Genomic DNA, 26,989 nt, shown 5'->3' with positions numbered 1-26,989 from the left:
TTTTGATCTGGTTGTGGTGATTTTATTTGTCTGTGTGTGTACGGCCATGTGCGTGGACTCTGACAACATGTCTCCCTCTCCACAGGTGGAGGGTGAGTCCTCAGAGGACACCAAGCTTATGGAACTAGACGAATCACAGAAGAGCGAGCACACTGTCTTCGTCATGCCCCCAGAACCCCCCGCCACCGAGGAAGGGTCCGACCCCCCTGCCCACTACAGGTGAGCTTATACCCCTCTAATTCCTGCTGCACCACTAACACATTGGCATTACTATAACACCAGTGAGCCCGGTAGTGATTTATAGTGTGAGCGTAGTATGTGTAAATCTGTGGTGAAAGGTTGACCCAAGACCTGGCCAGGAGGATCGGAAGCGGGTCTGCATTGGCTTCACTCTCATACCTGTGGCATCTCCCTTTTCTCTGCTCTCTCTGTGTCTCTCTCTCTCTCTGTCCCTCTGTCTGTCTCTCGGTCTCTCTCTCCCCTTCTCCCTCTCTTTTAGTTATAAGAGTTTTCCACGGTTGTGTATGGACCTGTTTGACCGCCCCAGGGAGGTGATACCAGCGCTGAGGAGTAGTACACCTGGGGCCAGCCTGTCCAGTAGCCCTGCACTACTGGCCAAGAGGACCAAGCAGGTACACGATCACACAGTCAGACAGATAAGCAGGTGCAACTGTTTGCTTTATTGCAGCTTTGTAGGGAAGGGGGGAAAACAAAAAAGAAACTGACTAACAAATTCCGGTACTTTCCTGATCGTTCTGGTTCTACCCACTGTAAGCTTGCTGTACTGACCACCTAACCACTTCCCCAGTCCGGGAATAACCTAACCTAACCTGCAATGGACACCGTCTGCTGCGGAGTCATTTTCTCAAGCTGTGATGGTTCCAATAACAATAAATGACTCACCCACAGTCACCAGCAGAAACTTATTTACAGTAGGTCAGAGGAGGGGTTCAAAGCCAGTCTGCACGCGTCAGCCTCCAACACTAGCTTTTATTTGGACAGGGATGGAAGAGCAGGAAGAGTGAGGCGTGTGTGTGTTAGAGGCATGGCCGATTAATTAGGGCCGATTTCAAGTTTTATAACAATTAGGTGATCGTTGTTTTTGGACGCCGATTATGGCCGATTTACATTGCAATCCACGAGAAGACTGCATGGCAGGCTTGACCACCTGTGCGAGTGCAGCAAGGAGCCAAGGTAAGTTGCTAGCTAGCATTAAACTTAACTTATAAAAAACAATCAATCTTAACATAATCACTAGTTAACTACACACGGTTGATGATATTACTAGTTTAATTAGCTTGTCCTGCGTTGCAAATAATCGATGCGGTGCCTGTTAATTTCTCATTGAATCACAGCCTACTTCGCCAAAAGGGTGATGATTTAACAAGCGCATTTACGAAAAAAGCACAGTCGTTGCACCAATGTGTACCTAACCATAAACATCAATGCCTTTCTTTAAATCAATACACAAGTATATATTTTTTAAACCTGCATATTTAGTCAAAAGGAATTCATATCAGCAGGCAATATTAACCATGAAAATTGTGTCACTTCTCTTGTGTTCTGGGTATATGCAGCAGTTTGGGACGCCTGGCTCGTTGCGAACTGTGTGAAGACCATTTCTTCCTAACAAAGACCGTAATTAATTTGCCAGGATTTTACATAATTCTGACATAACATTGAAGGTTGTGCAATGTAACAGCAATATTTAGACTTATGGATGCCACCCATTCGATATAATACGGAACGGTTCTGTATTTCACTGAAAGAATAAACGTTTTGTTTTCTAAATGATAGTTTCCGGATTTGACCATATTAATTACCTACGGCTCATATTTCTGTGTTTATTATAATGAAGTCTGATTTGATATTTGATAGAGCAGTCTGACTGAGCGGTGGTAGGCAGCAGCAGGCTGGTAAGCATTCATTCAAACAGCACTTTCCTGCGTTTGCCAGCAGCTCTTCACAATGCTTGAAGCACAGCTCTGTTTATGACTTCAAGCCTATCAACTCCCGAGATCAATATTATAGTGCCTGTAAGAACATCCGATAGTCAAAGGTATATGAAATACAAGTAGTATAGAGAGAAATAGTCCTACAATTTCTATAATAACTACAACCTAAAACTTCTTACCTGGGAATATTGGAGACTCATGTTAAAAGGAACCACCTGCTTTCATATGTTCTCATGTTCTGAGCAATTAACTTAAACATTAGCTTTTTTACATGGCACATATTTCACTTTTACTTTCTTCTCCAACACTGTGTTTTTGCATAATTTTTACCAAATTGAGCATGTTTCATTATTTATTTGAGACTAAATTGATTTTATTTATGTATAAATAAATAAATATATTAGGTGAAAATAAGGTTTCATTCAGTATTGTTGTAATTGTCATTATTACAAATATAAATATATATATATATATTTATATTTGTAATAATGACAATTACAACAATACTGAATGAACATTTTTATTTTAACTTAATATATTAACTATATATATATATATATATATTTTTTTTATTTTTTTTTTATACAAATTTGAAAAATGTAATCGTCCGATTAATCGGTATCGGCTTTTTTTCCTTCAATAATTGTTATCAGCGTAGAAAAATCATAATCGGTCGACCTCTAGTGTGTGTGTCTGCGCGGAGGGAAAGGGGCCACTTGTGACCTGTTCTAGAATAATAGACCTCCCAGGAAACAATACTTGTTGTCTTTTCTCCCTCTTTCGTGGGAGGCCAATATGTTGTTCCAGTTCCAACAGAACTGTATGTGTATTTTTGTCTGGCATATTAACATATTCACGCATATTCTCACCACAGGCACAAACACATACTGTAGTTGTGGGTGTCGGGACAGGATGTCAAGCCAGTGTGTGGGCGTTGTTATGTCTAAGCTGCTCTTGTCTACGCTCTCGCCTCAGAAGGCCACGAGCAGTATTTGTTGGCCATTGTTCTACGGAGGGATGGGAGGTTCACCATTAGGAACGTGCACAGTCACACTCACTCCAACTCTCTCCTCCCAACTCTAACCATCAGGAAATGGTGAAGGAGAATAATCGGAAATACATCATCTAAAATCAATCATAATCAGTCAATTGCGTGCACGTCCCCCACCCCCATAAAAGGGACAAATAAAAGTCATTGAACTGAACTCTGTCCCGCCACAGGAGATCAAGCTGGCCTACAAGATGGCCAAGCGCTTCTACTCCAACCCTCCGCTGTGGGCCAAGTGTCTGTTCAGCCACTGCTACAGCCTGTGGTTCATCTGCCTGCCTGTGGGGGTGAGGCTGGCTCAGTCCAAGAGCTGGGCCATGCAACAGGCCTACAACGTCCTGCTCAAGATGAGGACATCTGAGGTGGAGGTGCTGGATGAGGTAAGGGAAGCTTGGGGTTTACTGGGTGTGTGGAGGGGGTAGGTATAGGGTCGTGAGTGCTTATGGTTGGTTGTCTGTTGACGTATGCGGACATAAGTGTGTGTGTGCGTGCATTTGTCTGAGAATGTTTGTGAGTCTTTGTGTGTGTGCTCCCATATAATCACTTCCACTACAGTGATGACAACTTCAGTGGAAGTCTACTGTAGCCATTAGGTTTTTATCTTGTTGTGTCTTCTCACACACAGCCACCCTCTGTCCCTCCGTAGGTGTGTTACCGTGTAGTGATGCAGCTGTGTGGCGTGTACGGTCAGCCTGTCATGGCCGTCCGTGTCCTGGTGGAGATGAAGAAGGCAGGGGTGCACCCAAACGCTATCACCTACGGATACTACAACAAGGTAGGGTACTTATACCAGCCCATACACATGCATACGCTCCCATTTCACTCCCTTCGCCCTTAACCTTTAACCTGTTGCGACGAGCAATCCCGTATCCGGGAGCGTAATTATAGCCTCAAGCTCATTACCATAACACAACGTTAACTATTCATGAAAATCGCAAATGAAATGAAATAAATATATTGGCTCACAAGCTTAGCCTTTTGTTAACAACACTGTCATCTCAGATTTTCAAAAAATGCTTTTCAACCATAGCTACACAAGCATTTGTGTAAGAGTATTGATAGCTAGCATAGCATTAAGCCTAGCATTCAGCAGGCAACATTTTCACAAAAACAAGAAAAGCATTCAAATAAAATAATTTACCTTTGAAGAACTTCGGATGTTTTCAATGAGGAGACTCTCAGTTAGATAGCAAATGTTCAGTTTTTCCAAAAAGATTATTTGTGTAGAAGAAATCGCTCTGTTTTGTTCATCACGTTTGGCTGAGAAAAAAACCCGAAAATCCAGTCATTACAACGCAAACTTTTTTCCAAATTAACCCCATAATATCGACAGAAACATGGCAAACGTTGTTTAGAATCAATCTTCAAGGTGTTTTTCACATATCTATTCGATGATAAGTCACTCGTGGCAGTTTGGTTTCTCCTCTGTTCAAAATGGAAATATGCACGCACCTGGAGATTACGCAATAGTTTCGACGGAGGACACCGAGCGGACACCTGGTAAATGTAGTCTCTTATGGTCAATTTTCCAATGATATGCCTACAAATACGTCACAATGCTGCAAACACCTTGGGGAAACGACAGAAAGTGTAGGCTCTCTCCTTGCGCATTCACAGCCATATAAGGAGACATTGGAACACAGCGCCTCAAAAATCTGGCTCACTTCCTGTATGAAATTTCATCTTGGTTTCGCCTGTAGCATTAGTTCTGTGGCACTCACAGACAATATCTTTGCAGTTTTGGAAACGTCAGAGTGTTTTCTTTCCGAAGCTGTCAATTATATGCATAGTCGAGCATCTTTTCGTGACAAAATATCTTGTTTAAAACGGGAACGTTTTTCATCCAAAAATGAAATACTGCCCCCAGAGGTTCAAGAGGTTAATGTTCGGTCTGGATATTAGGATGTGTAGTTGTGGATCTTCACCCATATTGCTTAGGCCTTACATAACTGCAACCAGTTAGGGTTAGGGCACTTAAAGGGACAGTGCAAGATTTTGGCTTGCTATCTGTACCTGTAGGCTTCCAGTCATTGCGCTAGTTAGCAATGTCTGGCCAAACTACCTTCAACTTCAAACTTCACGCAGGGACAAAAATGTCTACAATCTCGCGCTATCCCTTTAAACTAGCCTAAACAAATACCTCAATCCAAAGTATGTCCGTGTTCATCTCCACTCATTTCTCCAGGCTGTTCTGGAAGGCCCCTGGCCCAGTCGGAACCGCAGTGGGCTCTTCATGTGGGCCAAGGTGCGCAACGTGGCGCGCGCTCTCTCTCAATTCAAACAGGTAGTCCACCGGACGCCCTCCATGGAAGGACCCACCGTCATCACGACAGGTGAGGTGTCCGAACACAGAGACCGAGCATGGGAGAGAGTCAATCACTTAGGTTGGAACGCAATCACCACAGTTGTTGCACCAAATGCATATCACTTTCTACACTTTTCATATATTTTAGCTATGTAATGTACCTGTGCTTGTATGTAGGACAATACTCTCTATTTACAATATACTGTAGAAGCCCCCTTGCTATGTTTGTTTGTATTGGACTTAAATGGTTAAGTGCAGTAGCTCCCTTTTTTTAGCTTGCTCAGGAAGTGATTTAGGCCCGTCAGCGGGGGGCTTGGCGAGCAGCGACGGCGACCGGCTGAGCCACGGGAGTGCAGACAGCTCCAGCGAGGCAAACGGAGAGGATCACACCCTGTTCGCACGCAGCCTCATCATAGCAGACACCGCAGACAACCACTGCAGCGGAGGTAGACTGTAGCCTGGAGACACTGGACCAAGTCCCTACATGTACAGCTTCCCCTAGCCCCGAACTATTAGCCCCTAGCTACTCGCCTGTTAGCCCCTAACCTCTCGTCTATAGCCCCTGGCTACTAGTCCCTAGCCTCTAGCCCTTAGCTCCTAGCCTCTAGCTCAAACACCCTAACTTCTTGCACCTACAGCGCCGAGCCTCTAGTCCCTACCCTTCAGAAGTGCACAGATCTGAAAAGACTGGGTCGATTAAGACAGTATGTTTGTGTCCCGCAGGAGTTCAGTCTGATCAAGGCTACGGCTCTAAAGATGAGTTGCACCAGGACCTAGTGGATTTGGCTCAATCAGCAGCCCTTGTAATCGCTGTGGATCAGTGCAGCAAGTCCGCAGCACAGCACAACGGTAACCAGCTCAGCCCCCCGCCGTCTCAGGCATAACATAAGATAGTTTTGGCGAGAGTTCATCTGCAAGATGAGAAGGCAGTGTGTCAGACTTTCGTATTCATTTTTTTTGTTGATGAGCATAAATAAAATAACAAATAATTCAATGCCGACGGTGCTTAAAGATGGCGGCCCCCATGTACTTACCACAGATGCCTCGTTTGCTCAGTTTGCAGTATTGTACATTGCTCTCCGTTACTCTTACTTGTTTTTGTATTGGCAGTAGCAAAGTATACATGTAGATTGGACAGATTTTATTGGTACGTTGAACCATGTCGTGCGGCGTACTTTAAAACCCCTATGGGTACTGCTAAAAACAATGACGTCATATCTGAATTCCTCTTTCCTTTATGCACCTTCGCCATTAGTGTGCAATCTTGTCTCGTCAGGTGGGGACATAGCTGGCTCGGTGGACAGTGCAGTGGCTGTAGCAGAGCCCCCCAGCCCTGTGAAAGCACTCCCACATGTCCCTAGCATCGTCAAACTGTCCACAGGGGCGAGTTTTGATACCGCCATGAAGAGAGGAGACGCTGGTGAGTGACGGGAGCAGACTCAAACCTAAATCTTAACCTTATCTCATATCTGAGGTTTACACATTTGACATTTGTGGTTACATGTTTGTCTTTAAACAGCACTGAACTCTGCTTATGGTTATTGGGGGAAATTGTGGACAGAAAATGTCCCCCCGGTATTGAAGGCATGCCTATTTGTTCATCTCTACCGACAGCCCCTGGGAAGCTGTTCTCTCTGCGCAGCCAGAGCGAGGACATCTCCCTGCCGGTTGAGGGTAGGTCTGCAGCTCCGGGTGGCTCCGGGGTGGCGGGGCCTGCGGTCCAGGTCCAGCGCCAGAAGGCCTTCTCGGAGCGCAGCTGCAGCTTCAGTGCCGAGAGCCGTGCCGGCATGCTGATGGAGAAACATGGTGTGGACCACATCGTCAGCCGCATGGGCGCCGATGCACGGATCTTGGCCGCGGCTCTCTCTGGGGGCGGCACCACCCCCCCACCTTCAAAGCCGATTCCCAGTGCGGCCAAAGCCCTCTTTAAGGACCTGGAGTTGGAGTCTGAGGAGGGGCGGGGTCCGACGCTGGGGAAACTATCAGAGGAGGAGGGGCCAGTAACGGACCCAACCTCACTGGAGGAGGGGTTAGGGAAAGAGGAGAAGAGGATGAAAGGTGACTGGAAGGAGGCAGGAGGGGAGGATGAGATGGGTCTAAAGTTGGAGGAGGAAGATGAGGAAAGAGATTCAGGGGGGAGGGGCTCTATTTCTCTGCCAACCTTGGAGATTAAGGAGGTGCAGGTAGGGGCAGACCCCCTCTCCCTCCTTGTCTCGGAGCACGAGGAGTTAGCCTCCGTAACCAGTCAGGAGCTGCCGCAATCCCTGCCTGCCATGGTGTCCCGAAACCTGGCAGACGAGATTGAGATGTACATGAGCCTCCGGAGCCCGCTTGGCCCCAAATCCTGTAGCATGGAGCTCCACCAGGAGGGCCAGGGAGGGGACCCTTCCCCAGATGCTGCCCCAGTGAAGCAACCTCAAGAACGGAGGTCCAGCCTCCCCGTGCCCCCTGTCAAACACCCAGGGGGGTCAAGCGGGGACACGACGCCTAAACGCAGCCCCGCAGCAGTCACGCGCTCCAAGACCTTCGCCGTGAAGGCCTCCAGAAGCCCTGCCTCTTCCAGGGGTGTTGTGGCCAGCCCAAGGTCGTCGCCGCTGACTGCGCTGGTGAGGTCGTCGCAGAGTGGTTCGCTGGGGTCGGTCATCAACTCCATCTCGGGCATGAAGATGGACACCCTGCTCTCGGGTCCCAAGATAGACGTGTTGAAATCAGGCATGAAGCAGGCAGGGAACCTGGCCAGCAAGGTGTGGGGGGCTGTGGCCTCAGCCTACTCTTACTCTGACGACGAGGTGAGCGGGGATGGACTGCAGAACATGCATACATAGCTAGATTAACTAAAAGATCAAGTAAAATGGTCATTAATTGCACAATAATAACCTGCAACAGTCGGATGACATACAGTGAGGTCTGAAATGATTGACACCCTTGACAAAGATTAACAGAAATTACTGTATAAAATAAGGAATTCAAATACTGAGCTGTATTGTATGCAACAAAAAAAAAGTTAAGTTATGCTATTTTATACTAACACAATTGTTTGGTGCAAGAGATTTTGTTTAAAGAAGTAATACTTTTTTTCTCAAAGTTGGGGGTAAAAATTGACACCTGTTTTAAATACCTTTTAATACCACACTTTACAAGGATAACGGCACTGAGCCTTTCAAAATAAATGTTTTATGAGATTGGAGAACACATTGGGAGGGATCTTAGACCATTCCTCCATACAGAACCTTTCCAAATCTTTGATATCTCCAGGGGAGAATGACTGCCCTCCCTCTCATTGAAGCCATGGAAGTTCAAGGCCGACCGTGGTACTGCAGGCAGAAAACAGGATCCCCCATTATAGTAAATGGAAAAATTGCAATCTCCGTGTAAATACAAAAAAATAGTACCAATAATTGCTTCTAATTGACCAGATGTATGTCGTACACAGCCTACAGTACCCCTGGTCGTTCTTCAACTTGAGTAACTCAGTGAGAGGGGCAGCACTGAACTAGCCTGCAACATCACTTCCTGGAGTAGCTCAAACTGTCCATGTTGTGTCTACATGAGATGCCATCTTAACTGACTTAATTTGGCTTCAATGCGCTATCGAGTCTTCACATGGTAATTAATAGTGTCACGTGATTGATGGGTTTGTCCATTCATATATGCAGGAATTGGTCTGCAGTTATAGAAGCAAAATAGCCCCATAACCACTGTTTAATTTGAGCCTGATCCTGCCGGAACAGGTTTATGATTTGCGCAACATTGTAGCCTATAGACCAACGTGTGGCCATTGCTGTGGTGAGAGAGGGAAGCGCACCTGTATCTCTCACAGAACTAGAATGAGATTCACTTTCTATGCTCGCTTTCCCTCTCTCTGCTCTGATAGACATGAGCCTGCCACTGCCATCTCTCCAGAGTCATACTTCATCATTTATTTCCTTATAGAATCATAGCCATGGGAAGGATGCTGGTGGTGCCACAGCACCCCTGATAAATTAAAATACATTTGCCAAAGTTCTAGAATTACTGCCAACTGTTCAGAAATAAATGAACTCATTCAGAAGACTACACCAGGAGTAGCCACGAGGATCAATATACTTTTTATTTAATGCTTAACTCTAGAGTGTAGCCCAATCACAAGGCATTGCCTACAGTCGGAAATGCGCGGCAAATCTGTCAGTGAACAGCATGCAGCCAAAACATGCCTTTCGCAATACTTCAAATACAATCGTGGGAAAACACAGGTTGGAAAGTAAATGGCTCCTGCTGAAAAGAGAAGAGTAATCTGCCTGTGGGCCACTAAATATGTTATCAACTTCCAAATAGAGATGTTGAGCAAACAACATTGTTTTACAATGTAAAACAAGAGAGAGGCTTTTGACACGGGGCCATCGGCCACCGCCGGTGATTGAGCTGCACATCATCGGGTGAGTCAGTGAAACTGGAAAGCTTTTTCAGGACTATAATTTCGTCCTCATGTTGTACAATGTGTCTCCGCACACCTAGGCCTAGGCTAGTGATCGATTCAAGACAAGGTCGTCTTTATTGATCTCAGATTCTCGTCAGCTTCAAAGTAGACTATCGTTTGTGAGGTATAAAAAAAAAAGAAGAATGAAGTCTTCAGTCGTCTGAAATGATGTAGAATTGCATGCGGTGTGTTTATAGAAGGCAAACATTTTCCCAGACCCTAGGCTACAAAATGTTATCTCCATGTGTGCAACTTCTTCAATCGCCTCTACTGCTCTATGCCTGTACCCGAAAGCCAGGACAATGCATGCAATGCTTTATTATAAAGGTGATTTTTATATATTTTGTTTTGCGTTCCGATACCTTCCACTGGTCCTAGGACCCTTGTTAAGGTCAACGGCATCATGAACTTTACCAAGTACCAGGACATTTTTGCCATAAACCTTGGCTGCTAGTGGACCTCCCAGCAAGACAATAACCACAAGCACACATCAAAATATACAACATTGGCCACAAAATCAACATTTTGCAATGGTCATCTGTCTCCAGACTTGAAACCCATTGAATACGTGTGGTTTGAATTGAAGAAGGCAATCCATACACGCAGACGCAGATGAATTCTGTATGGAGGAAACTCCCTCGCAATGTGTTCTCCCATCTCATAAACCATTTAAAAAAAAAAAGGTTTGGTGCCTTTGAAATCGGGTGTCAATAATTTTGACCCCTACCTTTTTTGAGAAAAAAAACATTGACTTGTTAAACAAAATCTCTTTCTCCAAGCAATTGTATAAAATAATTACATTTCCCCACTTTGTTTTTAGCATAGAATATACCGAAGTATTTGAATGATTTATTTTCTACAATTATTTTTGATAATCTGTATCAAGTGTCTCAATAATTTTGGACCCCACTGTAGATACCACACTGTAAAACACCAGTATATACAGGAAAATGATGTAAGACTTTGACTTTGCAAGCAGAGCATCTCATTTCACAGGTTCATCTTGCAAAGCATATTGCAGAATCCATTCTGTTTTGTACAAGTGAGTAATATGACCATTCACAATCGTTGAGAAGTTTACATTTGGCCTTATTTCCTCCTCTTCCCAGGATGAACTGGGCCCCGGCTATAGGGAAAGAGACAGTTTCCCTGCCGGGCTGGATGAGTCCATGCTGTTGGGGGGTGGAGGAAGTGACAGTCCCACCCACAGAGGGCCCACCCAAGGCCTGGTGTCCAACGGCCTGACCCAGAGCAGCACCAGCCTGGGCAGCAGCAGTGGGAGCAGTGACACAGGGAGAGGACCCCACTCCACACGTAAGCATACACACACTTGACACACACACAGCTTATATAAATAAAAAAGTATGCAGGCACACACACACATTGTTTACGCATGCACAAGAAGACAAAACAACGTTACCCGTACACCCATAAACAAACACACTCACAAGATGTGTATGGTTGAAAGTGTGTTGTGATTGTATACTCTCTGTGTGTATGTGTGTGTGTGTATATATATATATATATATATATAGATGTGACTCCAGGAAGGCCAGGCAGAGGTCCAGACTCTGAGAGGTCAGACCAAGGCTCCCACCACACCAGCTCCTCTAGTATCTACCAGAACTGTGCCCTTGAGGTGAGACTATCATAATTTATATTTACAGTTGAAGTCGGAAGTTTACGTACACCTTGGCCAAATACATTTAAACTCAGTTTTTCACAATTCCTGACATTTAATCCTAGTCTTAGGTCAGTTAGGATCACCACTTTATTTTAAGAATGTGAAATGTCAGAATAATAGTAGAGTGATTTATTTGAGCTTTTATTTCTTTCATCACATTCCCAGTGGGTCAGAAGTTTACATACACTCATAGTATTTGGTAGCATTGCCTTTAAATTGTTTAACTTGGGTCAAACAATTCGGGTAGCCTTCCACAAGCTTCCCACAGTAAGTTGGGTGAATTTTGGCCCATTCCTCCTGACTGAGCTGGTGTAAGTGAGTCAGGTTTGTAGGCCTCCTTGCTTGCACATGCCTTTTTAGTTCTGCCCTCACATTTTCTATAGGATTGAGGTCAGGGCTTTGTGATGGCCACTCCAATACCTTGACTTTGTTGTCCTTAAACCATTTTGCCACAACTTTGGAAGTATGCTTGGGGTCATTGTCCATTTGGAAGACCATTTGCTACCAAGCTTTAACTTCCTGACTGATGTCTTGAGTTGTTGCTTCAATACATCCACATAATTTCCCTATCTCATGATGCCATCTATTTTGTGAAGTGCACCAGTCCCTCCTGCAGCAAAGCACCCCCACAACATGATGCTGCCACCCCTGTGCTTCACGGTTGGGATGCTGTTCTTCGGCTTGCAAGCCTCCCCCCTTTTCCTCCAAACATAACGATTGTCATTATGGCCAAACAGTTCTATTTTTGTTTCATCAGACCAGAGGACATTTCTCCAAAAAGTACAATCTTTGTCCCCATGTGCAGTTGCAAACCGTAGTCTGGCTTTTTATGGTTTTTGAGTGGTTTCCTTGCTGAGCGGCCTTTCAGGTTATGTCGATATCGGACTGATTGATTTGCGCTGTTCGCACCAAAGTACGTTCATCTCCTTCCTGAGCGGTATGACAGCTGGGTGATCCCATGGTGTTTATACTTAATGTCATAACCGACTTGCCAAAACAATAGTTTGTTAACAAGACATTTGTGGAGTGGTTGAAAAACTAGTTTTAGTGACTCCAACCTAAGTGGATGTTAACTTCCGACTTCAACTGTAAGTGGCTACCATACTCATTATATGGTCTCACAAAGACTGAGTCAAAGACAGAGTACAATACAGAAAGTATTCAGACCCCTTTTTCTACCTTTTCTTACGTTACAGCCTTATTCTAAAATTGATTAAATCGTTTTTCCCCCTCATCAATCTACCCACAATACCCCATAATGACTAAGCAAAAACTGATTTTTAGAAATGTTTGCAAATATATACAAACACAAAATAACTGAAATATCATATTTAAGTATTCAGATCCTTTACTCAGTACTTTGTTGAAGCACCTTTGGCAGCGATTACAGCCTTGAGTCTTCTTGGGTATTTGGGGAGTTTCTCCCATTCTTCTCTGCAGATCCTCTCAAGCTCTGTCAGGTTGGATGGGGAGCGTCACTGCACAGCTATTTTCAGGCCTCTCCAGAGATGTTCAAGTCCGGGCTCTGGCTGGGCCACTCAAGGACATTCAGAGACTTGTCCCGAAGCGACTCCTGCTTTGTTGGCTGTGTGCTTAGTGTCGTTGTCTTGTTGGAAGGTGAACCTTCGCCCCAGTCTGTGGTCCGGAGCACTCTGGAGCAGGTTTTCATCAAGGATCTCTCTGAGGGCCTCCCGGGTGGCGCAGTGGTTAAGGGCGCTGTACTGCTGCGCCACCAGAGACTCTGGGTTCGCGCCCAGGCTCTGTCATAACCGGCTGCGACCGGGAGGTCCGTGGGGCGACGCACAATTTGCCTAGCGTCGTCCGGGTTAGGGAGGGTTTGGCCGGTAAGGAAATCCTTGTCTCATCGCGCACCAGCGACTCCTGTGGCGGGCCGGGCGCAGTGCGTGCTAACCAAGGTTGCCAGGTGCATGGTGTTTCCTCTGACACATTGGTGTGGCTGGCTTCCGGGTTGGATGGCGCTGTGTTAAGAAGCAGTGCGGCTTGGTTGTGTATCGGAGGACGCATGACTTTCAACCTTCGTCTCTCCCGAGCCCGTGCGGGAGTTGTAGTGATGAGACAAGATAGTAGCTACTAAACAATTAGATACTACAAAAAAGGGGTAAAAAATAGTTCAATGTTGGTTTCATCAGACCAGAGAACCTTGTTTCTCATGGTTTGAGAGTCCTTTAGGTGACTTTTGGCAAACTCCAAGCGGGCTGTCATGTGCCTTTTACTGAGGAGTGGCTTCCGTCTGGCCACTCTACCCACAAAGGTCTGATTGGTGGAGCGCTGCAGAGATGGTTGTCCTTCTGGAAGGTTCTCCCATCTCCATAGAAGAACTCTGGAGCTCTGTCAGAGTAACCATCGGGTTCTAGGTCACTTCCCTGACCAAGGCCCTTCTCCGATTGCTCAGTTTTGCCGGGCGGCCAGCTCTAAGAAGAGTGTTGGTGGTTCCAAACTTCTTCCATTTAAGAATGATGGAGGCCACTTTGTTCTTTGGGAACTTCAATGCTGCAGAAATGTTTTGGTACCCTTCCCCAGATCTGTGCCTCGACACAATCCTGTCTCAGAGCTCTACAGACAATTCTTTCGACCTTATGGCTTGGTTTTTGCTCTGACATGCACTGTCAACTGTGGGACCTTATATAGACAGGTGTGTGCCTTTCCAAATCATGTCTATCAATTGAATTTACCACAGGTGGCCTCCAATCAAGTTGTAGAAACATCTCAAGGATGATCAATGGAAACAGGATGTACCTGAGCTCAATTTAAGTCTCATAGCAAAGGGTCTGAATACTTTATTTTTAATACATTTGACTAAATTTCGAAAAACCTGTTTTCACTTTGTCATTATGGGGTATTGTGTGTCGATTTAATGAGGAAAAATAATATTATTTAATCCAATTTAGAATAAGGCTGTAATGTAACAAAATGTGGAAAAATCCAGGGGTCTGAATACTTTCCGAATGCACTGTACTGTGTGCTGTAGTAATCTGGCAGTTCATACGTACAGGGTGCTATAGGCTCATAATGGACTGTGACCTCTTTCTATCCGTAACCGGTAAGTTTGTTACTTAGTCAGGTAGCTTCAAGTAGCCTATGCCAGGTGCATCTGTAATGTTTATCTCTCTCTCTCGTCTATGTGTGTGTGTGTGTCTAGGTGCTGATGTCCAGCTGCTCCCAGTGTCGATCCTGTGAGTGTCTGGTATACGATGAGGAGATCATGGCGGGCTGGACGGCAGACGATTCCAACCTCAACACCACCTGTCCCTTCTGCCGCACCGCCTTCCTGCCCCTGCTCCACGTCGAGTTCCACGACCTGCGCACCACCACAGCGTGGGTGTTTGTCTGTCTGGGCCATGAAGTATACACTTGTATAATAGTGTATTCAATAAAACAGGATGTGAGATTTTCCATGCTAATGTTTAAATTATACTTACTAGTTCATGAAGAACTCACTAAATGAAGCAGAATTTTGTTGTGAGACACGGTACAATTCAAATTAATCCGATTACATGTACAAAACCAGACAATTAAGCACATTTACGGAAACGGCTACATAGGAAGATGCGGTGGCGAGCTTTGACATGGGCATTAAATACATTTTAACCTGCTACAATTGGACATACTTCATTATCTTCGTCTAAGTCATTCAAATGTTTCCATGTGGCTGGATGTGTGTGCTCTTCCCCTGTTTCATTGTGTGTGATCTCACCTACAGGTTCTACCTGAACCCCAGCGCATCAGGAGACAGTATCCACAGCACCAGCCAGCAGGCCACAGCTACAGGCTCCACCGAGAACAAGGTAGGGGCTGCAATGGACACCCTGACCCCTGGCCTCATCAGCTTCCCAGAATCTGAGGACCCAGGAGAGGCCCCGGCCAGCCAGACTGCTACGCACAAGAGGTCGGTTCACAAGAAGTGCCTGTCTCAAAAAAACACATTTAATATTCTGTCTCCATCATTATTACCTTTTATCCTTCATCTGATTTGGTGCCTTCTATTCAGTAAATCAAAGGGTTAACGTGTACCCTAATGATGCTAATGTGTAGCTAAGCGAACTTGTTCATCTGTCAATTGAACTGTAAGAACTGAAAAATGACAAGCTGAAAACTCGACTTGGCTCGCTCTTGCTTTACATTTTTCTGTTGTTAAAGATCCTCTGTCTTTGCCCTCTCCTGTCTGTCTGTCAGTTTGATACCGGAGCCGGCTCAATCGGATCCCCTGGGCCTGCTGGAGCACCAGGCAGGGAAAAGGGGGACGTCTCTGACACGCAGCAACAGTGTGGGCGGGCCTCTACAGAGCCTGGTTGCCCAGAGAGAACCAGGACACAGCGTGTCCACCACCAGCCTGCCCTGCAGCCTGACAGAGATGGTGAGTGTCCTTAGAATGTCCCTGCAATCCTTCCCACTCAGCGCACCAGGGCTTGAGTCAATTCAATTTCAGGTCAGTAAATTCAGGGTATAAAATTTAAATCAATTCAACGCTTATGAATCGAAAATGAATGATTGTTTTCTGTATGTGGACTTTCATTGAAATAGAATTTACTCTGAAACTGGAGCACATGTACAGGCCATGCTTTTCTATGCTTTTGAGAAAGCAAAGAGGTTGTTTACACAGTGCTGTCAAACCACATTTGTCAAAATCCAGAAATAAAATTTATTGGGATACGTAATCAGTGGTCACTGTCCAATGGAATAGGTGATTCACTGTGTTTGTGGGTGGGAGGCAACAAAGGTTATATTTATGTGGATGGTCAGGAGTTATGCAACTGACTAAAGCGCTGTGTGTGTGTGGTTCTCAGGATGGCCTGGGACAGAAACGGCCCAACCCAATGCCTGTGTCTGTGCCCTACCTCAGCCCCCTGGTCCTCCGCAAAGAACTAGAGACCCTACTGGAGAATGAGGGAGACCAAGTAACACACATTTAACAGATATAAGAATATTTTCAGAAAGAAGCAATATTACAGGACAGCAAAATGGGGCCCATAGATTCTCACATGTGGTATGATTTACAGTATGTGGCATTGATGTTGAAGGGCCCCTGTGTTTTTAAAAATGTCATAAATGTAGCTAGCTGTTGTATGTGTCCCTTGATGTTCTGGTCATTTGTCGCCCTCGCTGTTGCTGCTTCCATTTTTATTTAACTGTTAATCTTTACAGATTTGAACATTAAGCTGTAGTATCGCTTATAAAGCACAGTTTAATCGTTTTTTTCCATCAGGTCATCTACACTCACAAATTCCTGAGCCAGCACCCCATCATATTCTGGAACCTGGTGTTTTATTTCCAACGCCTGGACCTGCCCAGCTACCTGCCTGGCCTCATCCTCACCTCGGAACACTGTAACAATGGAGTACAGGTACATAACCATGCAGGACTCACACGCTACTCATCTACACAAATATTCACACACAGCTTACAAACAGTGCTCTCTACTCGTGATCACCTCAGAGCGACCAGCCACCGTGAACCTTTATTTAACTAGACACGTCAGTTAAAAACAAATTCTTATTTACATTGACCATCTACCGGGGAACATGGATTTATAACTGCCTTGTTCAGGGGCAGAATGACAGATTTTTACCTTGTCAGCTCGGGGATTCGATTCAGTAACTGGCCCAACGCGCTAACCACTAGGCTACCTGCCGCCCCTGTTAAAGGTCATGAACTATCAAAATCATGTTTTTCATTAATGATGGTATTTGAAGGGAACCAGATCAAAGTATGAAAAATGACTGTTGCTTCTATGTTGATAACGTTTGATCATAAAAAGTTACTGGTCTCCTCCCCCATGTCAAACACTTGGACTCATTATTAAGGGGACAAGGTGACATCACTGTAACTCTCTTTTTAATACACCAATGGTATCATGCTATTCTCTTACCTAATTAAAATCAGTACTGCCTTGTAACCAATATCGGAGAAGACATGGTGGTTTATAGCTAGCTAGACAGCTACTCTACTGGTGCCAGCAAAAATAATGTAAAGTTTACACTATTCATCTATGGCAAAGACACTTATATGTTCCCCCTTTCATCTGTGTCTGGTGTTACCTAGTTACTGACTAGCTAGGTTTTCATCTGTGTCTGGTGTTAACCTAGCGAGTCAGTAACTAGCTAACACCAGACACAGATGAAAACCTAGCGAGTCAGTAACTAGCTAACACCAGACACAGATGAAAACCTAGCGAGTCAGTAACTAGCTAACACCAGACACAGATGAAAACCTAGCGAGTCAGTAACTAGCTTTCATCTGTGTCTGGTGTTAGCTAGTTACTGACTCGCTAGGTTTTCATCTGTGTCTGGTGTTAGCTAGTTACTGACTCGCTAGGTTTTCATCCGTGTCTGGTGTTAACCTAGCAAGTGCAACAGTGCATAACAGTGTGTCTGTATTTTCCATTCACTATGTCCACAGCTCCACCAGACATCCCTGTCTCAAGACAGTAAACAGGTGTATGTTCAGCTGCTGTGGGACAACATCAATCTGCACCAGGAACCTGGGGATCCCCTCTACCAGAGCTGGAGGACCCTGAGTGACTACACACTCTCTCACACATACATAGTTCTCATACATCTAATCAAGCAATCATCCTCAGAGCACTGAGCTGTCTGTCTGTGTCTTATTTGATCATATTTGATAATGGAACACAGTTTGAGTTGACAGCTAATGAATAGAGCCATATACGTAAAAAACAATTATTCTAATGTATTGAATAGTGACTGAGTACTGAAGAATCTCTGTTTCCCAGTGGAGAAGAAGGGCACACTGGCCCCCACGGACTACCAGGAGACACGGACCCTCCTCAACAGCATCGTCCGCAGCATCCAGACCAACGACGTCTATGGCCCCATCAACCTGCTTCTCCGGGAGGTCAAGAGGAACCCAGAGGTCAAACGCCAAAGGTCAGTCCTCTAAAGCTTATATGTGGGGGTGACACATTTATGAGCTAATTTGGTGTGAACTTCTCTAATGTAAACTGATCTATTTATTGGTCTCTTATCAGGGGTATCTATCGGGAGATCCTCTTCCTGGCGCTGGTGGCATTGGGACGGGAGAACATTGACGTCGGTGAGTGAACTGCATGACACAACAAGTCTTTTTTTAAACCAAGACATGGATTTGGGTAATTCCAATCATTCAGTGTCTTGTTCCTGAGTTTAATGAGCTAAATGATTGTTTTTTTCCCCCCTTGTCTCCCCAACAGAGGCTTTTGACCGTGAATACCGCCTGGCCTTTGATGAGCTGAGCCCAGAGCAGATCAAGGCCCTGCATAAGATCGACCGGCCACCCAACACCAACATCCAGTGGTGCCTCAAGTGCTTCGGTGCTCCAGTCATCTGATTTGGCCACTGCTGCCATCTGCTGGACGGTCTGAGGACCTAACTCACACTGGAGAGAAGCAGACAAGAGAAAGGGGGGAAGGAACTTGATGGGTGAGGGTGTAAGGGAGAATTTTTGCACCTTCATATCGCCCAAAGATGGTACTTTTTATCCCGAAAGTCCCTTTTGTTGTTCTTTCCCCGCGGGCCACTTGTATTGCATTGTTATTTATGTAAATACTCTGGAAGGTCAGGAAAGAGAGCCTTGTTTATCAATCAAATGTATTTATAAAGCCCTTACATCAGCTGATGTCACAAAGTGCTGTACAGAAACCCTAAAACTCCAAACAGCAAGCAATGCAGGTGTAGAAGCACTATACATTAACTGAACCGTTGGTAAACAAAATAACCGTATATGAACAATTAAGCTTGTATGATAGCAAGCTAGCTACAGTAGCATGGCAGGAAGGGGGGACACCTACTATATAAAATGGTGTGGTGAGAATGTCACTTGTACAGTGTTAGTCCCTTTTATGATCGAGTATGCTTGTCTCTCACTGCCTAGTCCTGAGTGGCCTTGCTCCAGGATCTGACCCCAACACCCCTGGCCCTAGAACCACTTTGTAGTATTCTAGTAGGTGATTTACCCATGGACAGAATACCGATCATCACTGTCATTGATGTGCACTTTTAGAAACGGTAGCTTTACCAGTCCGTTGGTTGTCTTTTTTGTACATATTTTTCTACATGGGGGATGCCTTGATGCTGATTTCTACAGATTCAGTCTTCACTATTGTTGTTGTTGTCATTGTGGGTGTTTGTCTTTGAATGCAATTAGTTATTGAGAAGTAGATTTCTCTCGTTTTGTGTGTAAATAAGCGTTGGAGATCAGTTCGAGAACATTCCAGAACCCTGCAAACGTGTCTTAAAAGAAAAGCCTGAACTAAATGTTTTATTCTTACAACATCGACATCCCAATGGGAGAGAAAAGGAATCCGTCGCAGCATACTCAACCTAGAATGTTTCAGGTTTAGCCACTAGCCATTTTGGGGCTAAAAATCAAATGTAACCATGAATAGGAAGGGAACTGAGATGCCAAACTACTGAAGTGCAGCTCTTTCCTTCTATGCCTTGAGCAAAAGACGAGAGCCGTTCTGTCACAGGGAAAGAAACCACGGTAAGTTACTGCGGTGCCTCAGTAGTAGTGACAAGTCCAACATACAGTTAAACTCTTATGGTAATATATGCTTTCATGTGATTAAAAATCTGCTTGTGTAACTCCATAATATATCGACAGTATATCTGACTGACATAGAAATATCCCTCCCGTTGAAAGCTTAACCATCATGAAGCATTGTAGTTAAGGAAGATAAGATAGCTTTTAAAGGTTTACATATTAGTGAGGTCTGCCTTAATTCATTTTATCCCATCTCTTGTTTTCCTTTTTATTGTGAATGGAATATCAACTTTGAGCAGCGGAAGACTTTACACAGCACATAAAGGGCTCATTCAAACCGGATAATTATGCCCAGGGCCTGTAGGACTGAGTGCTGACCTAGGATCAGGTCTACATCTGTCCATGTAATCTTTATTATTTGAAAGGCAAAACTTATCCAAGCTCAGCACTCCTACTCATACATTACATAAAGTATCATAACGGTTCTACACACCACATTGTAGGTGGTCCTTTCTAGATACAAATGGGAGAGTCACACAGAAGTGTGAATACTCTGTCAGATTGCACTGCTTAGATTAGTACGTGATTTAACCCAAATAGGGATCATCTGTTCAAACATCAAACTTTACCACCGCGGAACCTAAAACCTCCAGGAAACCTAAATCCAACTGTTTTATTATTATAACATATGGACAACAGAACATGTATCAAGCCAATCACAGTGGTGTTATACATTTGATAACTAACTTCTTATATCGAAGCGATTCCATCCTATGGCATTTCCTGTTGGCTAAAAGCTGTGCTTGATGTGCTCGTCAGAGGATGTATACAAAATGGTTCAATCTATCGTCCTGTGGAATGCACGTGACTGTCTATACATTATTGTACTGCAATAAATGAGTTGTGACCTGATTCAAAACAAAAACCTGCCACTAGTGATGCATTTTTATACAGTAGTCAATGCATGGGTTTGGGGACAATTACTCGCCTACTCTTCAACATTGCATTAAGGGTGTACTTTTTGCCATCACAACACCAACACAATTCTGGAAAAGTTCCTGAAGAATGAATGAATGATTTAAAATAGTTAAATAATTCATTTTGGCTTCACACAAATGAATGCACATGGAGGATTATCATCATAGCTCTCTTACAGCAATCGCTCAATAAAATATAAGATCATAAACTGTATCGGAATATTTAACATATTACTCCGTTCCCTCTGTGGTCTGCAAATAAACACATCTTACAAGTTCTTCTACTCCGCCTGGCACAGGATGCTATTCTATTTTGCAAAGGGACACTGACGTGCCATTAGCCCAAACCCTAAAGGCTGGATAGACGGGCTCAGAGAACTTGGGTCAATGTGCTACAGGAGACACTGTAAAAGGACAGAGTGCCAGCTGACCAGTCCAGATACAGTCCCAGTTTGTTGGAGGGGACAGGTATGGCAGTGCTCGTCATATTGTGCCAGGCCATGTATTGGTCATCGGCACAAAGCAGACTCCAGGACTTGTCATTGTGTCCGAGGAGGAGGTCGTAGTGCCTTCCTTTCCTGCTGACCTCTTTGTATGCTATTCCTATGTAAGTTGAATACTTGTTCACCTCCCAGTAACAGCGTCCAGTCAGTCCCTCAGTGCATAACACCTGTGCAGGGCGCTCAAGACATGGTTGCATTTCTCCCCGGGTGACTCTTCTCTCCTCAGACAGCAAGAGCTCTCTGTGTGCCGTGTTTTGGTCCAGTGTCAGCTCACGGGCATCTAATAGGAATGACAGACGAGAAATTAAGAAACACAAATATTTCTATTCATATCCATTTAAATGATATATACTGATCAAAAATATAAACAATTAACATTTTTACTGTTACAGTTCATATAAGGAAATCAGTCAATTGAAATAAATTCATTAGGCCCTAATTTGTGGATTTCACATGTGGGCCTGAGAGGGTATAGGTCCACGCTAGGCCCAAGGAATTAGAATGAGTTTTTCCCCCACGAAAGGGCTTTATTACAGATGGAAATACTTCTCAGTTTCATCAGCTGTCCGGGTGGCTGGTCTCGGGTGATACCACCGGTGAAGAAGCCAGATGTGGACTGCTGTGTTTACACGTTGGATGTACTGCTAAATTCTCTAAAACGACGTTGGAAGCGGCTTATGGTAGAGAAATTAGTATTAAATTCTCTGGCAAAAGCTCTGGTGGACATTCCTGCAGTCAGCATGCCAATTGCACGCTCCCAAAAAACTTGATGTCTGGCATTGTTTGTGTGGCCTTTATTGTCCCCAGCACAAGGTGTACCTGTGTAATGATCATGTTGGTTAATCAGCTTCTTGATGTGGGTGTATTATCTTGGCAAGGAGAAATGCTCACTAATTGGGAGGTAAACAAATTTGTGCACCAAATCTGAGAGAAATCAACTTTGTGCGTATGGAACATTTCTGGGATTTTTTTTATTTCAGCTCATGAAACATGGGACCAACACTTTACATGTTGCGTTTATATTTGTTTTCATAATTTAGGCTTAACAGAACATTCTTGACTTACAGTTCTTCAGGCCAGCTTTTAACCAGCATTCTGCATCATGTTCAACACTAAAGAAGAAGCAGAATATTAGATTGTGTATATCACTCAAACACTATCTACAGTCCCTTCATAGCCATAGCGTGCCTGTGTGCAGACAGGCCACACAATTGTCACACTGACAGCATAGATTAGTTATAATGGTTTCTACATTTGTAGTTACCAGATGGTCTATGTTTCCTACCTGAGTTTCCCAAGATTATAGAGTGGGTCCTCTAGTAAAGTAGAGAGCAGTTTCACTCCTAGGTTGTTGTAGCTCAATTCCAGTTATTTCAGGAATGAGGGGTTTGACTTCAGAGCAGAGGCCAGAGAAGCATAGCCTTCCATCGTGACTCCACAGAATGACAACCTGCAGTGCAAAGACTTCCGTATTGCGGAACATCCACGTTCGCGGAGACCGCATTGACGGTAAACGATGCATATGTCGGCTCAATCGGAAATTACCTTCACATTTTAACGAGGATCTTCCTCTATACTTCTGTTATACAAACTGAATCCAGACCTTATTCTAGACATGGACTCACTTATATGGCAAGTGAATTATCTCAAGAATCACATATACTCTTTGACCCCAATGTCCTATTCCTGTATGATACTATTTTATTCGGTTATGAGAGAGCAATACTTAAATCAAAGTAGTTGTCATTCAAGGTATTTTCAAGTAGCCTACTTTTGAGGGGAAACCTGTTACCTCAGTGTCTCCAGTTTACAGTGTGGATTCTTCAGTCCAACAGAGAGCAGCTTCACTCCTGAATCCTGCAGGTCATTGTCGCTCAGATCCAGCTCTCTCAACTGTGAGGAGTTTGAGCTGAAGCCAATGCTTCACAGCATTTCTCTGAGATCCATTCAACCTTAAGAAAATTGGGAAATACAGCCTAGTCAAGAGCTGACCGATATGAACACATAAGTCAATGCATTTATAGTGCATTGTTTTTGTTTGTCAAATAGGCAAAGTATTCAAGTTCTTACATAGCCTTTCTGGAGGCTTTGACCACTGGCAGCAGCCTCCGAAGACCTTCCTCTGATCTGGAGTATTTCTTCAGGTCAAACACATCCAGCTCCTCTTCTGAAGTCAACATCACAAAGACGAGGGCTGACCACTGTGCAGGTGATAGTTTGGCTTCGGAGAGACTTCCTGAGCTCAGGGAGCTTTGGATCTCCTCCACAAGGGAATGGTCATTCAGCTCAATCAGACAGTGGAACAGGTTAATGCATCTCTCTGGAGACAGGTTTTCTCCTTGATGTACTTGGCTGTCTCCTTGTTGGATTGTGGCCCGATATTGGTCTGCGTCAATAAACCTTGCAGGAGAATCTGATTGGACTCCTGTGAGAAACCAGGTAGGAAGCGAAGGAATAGATCCAGGTGTCCGTTCTTGCTTTGTAAGGCCTTATCCACTGCACTCTTGTGGAGGATGCTTGTTGGCATGTGGGTGAGCAGTGGTTTCTTTGAACTGGGAGGTTCTTCTACCATCAGATTGTCACTGTTGTTGCTGAAGATGAGAAAAACATACAAAGCAGCAAGAAACTCCGGAATGCTCAGATGCACAAAGCAGTACACCTTCTTTTGGTACAATCCATACTCTTCTCTGAAGATCTGTGTGCACACTCCTGAATATTCTAAGGCTTCTTTGACATCAATGCCACACTCTCTCAGGTCTTCCTCATAGAAAATCAGATTGCCCTCTTCCAGTTGTTGAAAAGCCAGCTTCCCAAGTGACATGATGGTTCTCTCATTCCTTTGCTGATTCATTTCATGTTCTCCATGGTACTTCAGGTCCATCTGTTTAGTCAGGAACGTCAGGAAGTGTGTGTACATTTCAGTTTGAGTCTTTGGCATTTCTCCTTTCTTTGCTTCAGACAAAATGTTATCCAGAACTGTCCCTGAAATCCAACAGAAGATAGGTATGTGGCACATAATATGGAGGCTTCTAGATTTCTTCAGGTGCGTGATGATTTTGCCAGTCAGGTTCTCGTCTCAGAATTCTTTCTTGAAGTACTCCTCCTGTGGGTCATCAAACCCTCGTACTTCCGTCACCTGCTCAACACACGTAGGGGGGGATGCGGTTGGCTGCTGCTGGTCGGGAGGTTATCCAGAGTTGAGCTGAGGGAAGCATATTCCCCATGATGAGGTTGGTCAGCAGCACGTCCACCGAGGTTGACTCTGTGACATCACAGCAGATCTTATTGTTCTGGAAGTCGACACTCATCCAGACCATCAAAGATTAACATGACTTTGTATTTGCCATCGTTGGAGATGCCTGATGTTTTGGTTTCCAACAAGAAGTATTGAAGAAGTTCCATCAAGCTGTGCATCTCCTCCATCAAATTCAGGTCACGGAATGGCAGTGGAATTATGAGTTGAATATCTTGATTGGCTTTTCCTTCAGCCCAGTCCAGAATGAACTTCTGCACAGAGATTGTTTTTCCAATGCCAGCAATTCCCTTTGTCAGCACAGTTCTGATCGGTTTCTCTTGTCCAGGTAAGAGTTTGAAGATGTCATTGCATTTGATTGGTGTATCTTGTGTTGCTCGTCTCCTGGATGCTATCTCAATCTGTCTCACCTCATGTTCATGATTGACCTCTCCACTTCCACCCTCTGATGTACAGCTCTGTGTAGATGTTACTGAGAAGAGTTGGGTTCCCCTGCTTAGCTATTCCCTCAAATACATATTGGCTTTTCTTCAGATTGGCTTTTTGTTTCCTCTGGCACACTGCTAGCTTTCCTAAAAAAAAACTAATAACCCAGAAAATAATGTTATAATCTGACATGAAATCTGTGACAATGGTTCTTTATCACTTTGTGAATTTTGTATGATTGCATGACTCCTTTACACAGATAGTTTCCTTGGTGTCCACATCACCAACAAACTATCATGGTCCAAACACACCAAGACAGCTGTGAAGAGGGCACGACAAAGCCTAGTCCCCCTTAGGAGACTGAAAAGATTTGGTATGGGTCCTCAGATCCTCAAAAAGTTACAGCTGCACCATCGAGAGCATCCCGACTGGTTGCATCACTGCCTGGTACGACAACTGCTCGGCTTCCGACCCCAAGGCACTACAGAGGGTAAGTACATAGGGCTCGGTACATCACTGTGGCCAAGCTTCCTGCCATCCAGGATCTCTATACCAGGTGGTGTCAGAGGAAGGCCCTAAGAATTGTCAACGACTCAGCCACTCTAGTCATAGACTGTTCTCTCTGCTACCGCATGGCAAGTGGTACCGGAGCGCCAAGTCTAGGTCCAAAAGACTTCTTAATAGCTTCTACCCCCAAGCCATGAGACTCCAAAACAGCAAATCAAATGGCTACACAGACTATTTGCATGGTAATTTGTGGAGTGGTTGAAAAATGAGTTTTAATGACTCCGACCTAAGTGTATGTAAACTTCCAACTTCACACCCTTTGATTTATTACACATTTTGTTGAGTTACAGCCTGAATACATTTTTTGGGCCGAAAAAAGTTCAGGAGTAAAAATTTGCATGGACTCACTCTGTGTGCAATAATAGTGTTTAATGACTTGTCAGTGAATGTTTGAAATTCACTGCTCGACTGAGGGACCTTAAAATGATCTGTGTGGATGTGAGGATACGGAGATCAAGGTCCCTCAGTCGAGCAGTGAATCTCAAACAGATTCACTGACAAAGGTTTTCTAATGCCTAGCAAAGGGCATCCTATTGATAGATGGCTCTTAATAATATCCCTTTGATCATGGTGAAGTTATTAGTTACATTTTGGATGGTGTATCAATATACCCAGTCACTACAAAGATACAGGTGTCCTTCCTAACTCAGTTGCCGGAGAGGAAGGAAACCACTCAGGGATTTCACGAGGCCAATGGTGACTTTAAAACAGTTAGAGTTTAATGACTGTGATAGGAGAAAACTAAAAACGGAACAACATTGTAATTACTCCACAATGTTAACCTAATTGACAGTGAAAGAAAAGCTTGTACAGAACAAAAAATATTCTAAAACATGCATCAAGGCACTAAAGTAACACTGCAAAAAATGTGGCAAAGCAATTAACTTTTTATCTTGAATACAAAGTGTGTATTTGATTTGCCCTAAACATATTACGGAGTACCACTCTCCATATTTTCAAGCATAGTGGTGGTTGCATCATGTTATGGGTATGCTTGTAATTGTTAAGGACTGGGGAGTTTTCAGGATAAAACAAGAAATGGAATGGAGCTAAGCAAAGGCAAAATCATACAGGAAAACAAAGAACACAGTGAATGTTCCTGAATGGCCGAGTTAGTCTTGACTGAAAACTACTTGAATATCTATGGCAAGACCTAAAAATGGTTGTCTAGCAATGATCAACAACCAATTTGACAGAGCTTGAATCATTTTAAAAGAATAATGGGCAAATGTTGCACAATCCAGGTGTGGAAAGATCTTAGACTTACCCAGAAAGATTCATATTTTGAATTCAGGCTTTAACACAACAAAATGTGG

At 44.2% G+C, this 26,989-nt stretch overlaps 1 protein-coding gene and 1 pseudogene across 3 annotated transcripts in view; one reads left to right on the top strand and one right to left on the bottom strand.

Moving 5' to 3' along the window:
* Positions 1-20,876, top strand: part of LOC115138095 (DENN domain-containing protein 4C-like) — a 78,539-nt gene extending 57,663 nt beyond the window's left edge. For 2 of the 3 annotated variants that reach the window (XM_029674572.2, XM_065025503.1), the window contains 20 exons: positions 86-219; positions 500-632; positions 3,177-3,383; positions 3,650-3,778; positions 5,189-5,336; positions 5,584-5,754; positions 6,032-6,157; positions 6,585-6,728; positions 6,923-8,097; positions 10,874-11,078; positions 11,300-11,403; positions 14,609-14,784; positions 15,170-15,355; positions 15,643-15,823; positions 16,254-16,364; positions 16,673-16,810; positions 17,866-17,983; positions 18,200-18,353; positions 18,455-18,519; positions 18,656-20,876. In XM_029674572.2, coding sequence (XP_029530432.1) covers positions 86-219; positions 500-632; positions 3,177-3,383; positions 3,650-3,778; positions 5,189-5,336; positions 5,584-5,754; positions 6,032-6,157; positions 6,585-6,728; positions 6,923-8,097; positions 10,874-11,078; positions 11,300-11,403; positions 14,609-14,784; positions 15,170-15,355; positions 15,643-15,823; positions 16,254-16,364; positions 16,673-16,810; positions 17,866-17,983; positions 18,200-18,353; positions 18,455-18,519; positions 18,656-18,792 — 3,942 coding nt within the window. In that variant the 3' untranslated portion in view covers positions 18,793-20,876. The remainder of the gene's footprint in view (positions 1-85; positions 220-499; positions 633-3,176; positions 3,384-3,649; positions 3,779-5,188; positions 5,337-5,583; positions 5,755-6,031; positions 6,158-6,584; positions 6,729-6,922; positions 8,098-10,873; positions 11,079-11,299; positions 11,404-14,608; positions 14,785-15,169; positions 15,356-15,642; positions 15,824-16,253; positions 16,365-16,672; positions 16,811-17,865; positions 17,984-18,199; positions 18,354-18,454; positions 18,520-18,655) is intronic. The other variant, XM_029674574.2, reaches the window with a different exon arrangement.
* On the bottom strand, positions 18,914-25,964 carry LOC115138106 (protein NLRC3-like; annotated as a pseudogene).
* Positions 25,965-26,989: the final 1,025 nt, after the last annotated feature.

Source organism: Oncorhynchus nerka, linkage group LG12 (assembly GCF_034236695.1).
Source record: "Oncorhynchus nerka isolate Pitt River linkage group LG12, Oner_Uvic_2.0, whole genome shotgun sequence".
Lineage (NCBI taxonomy): Eukaryota > Metazoa > Chordata > Actinopteri > Salmoniformes > Salmonidae > Oncorhynchus > Oncorhynchus nerka.
Note: the sequence above shows the minus strand (reverse complement) of the source record. Positions and strands in the feature narration are given on the sequence as shown.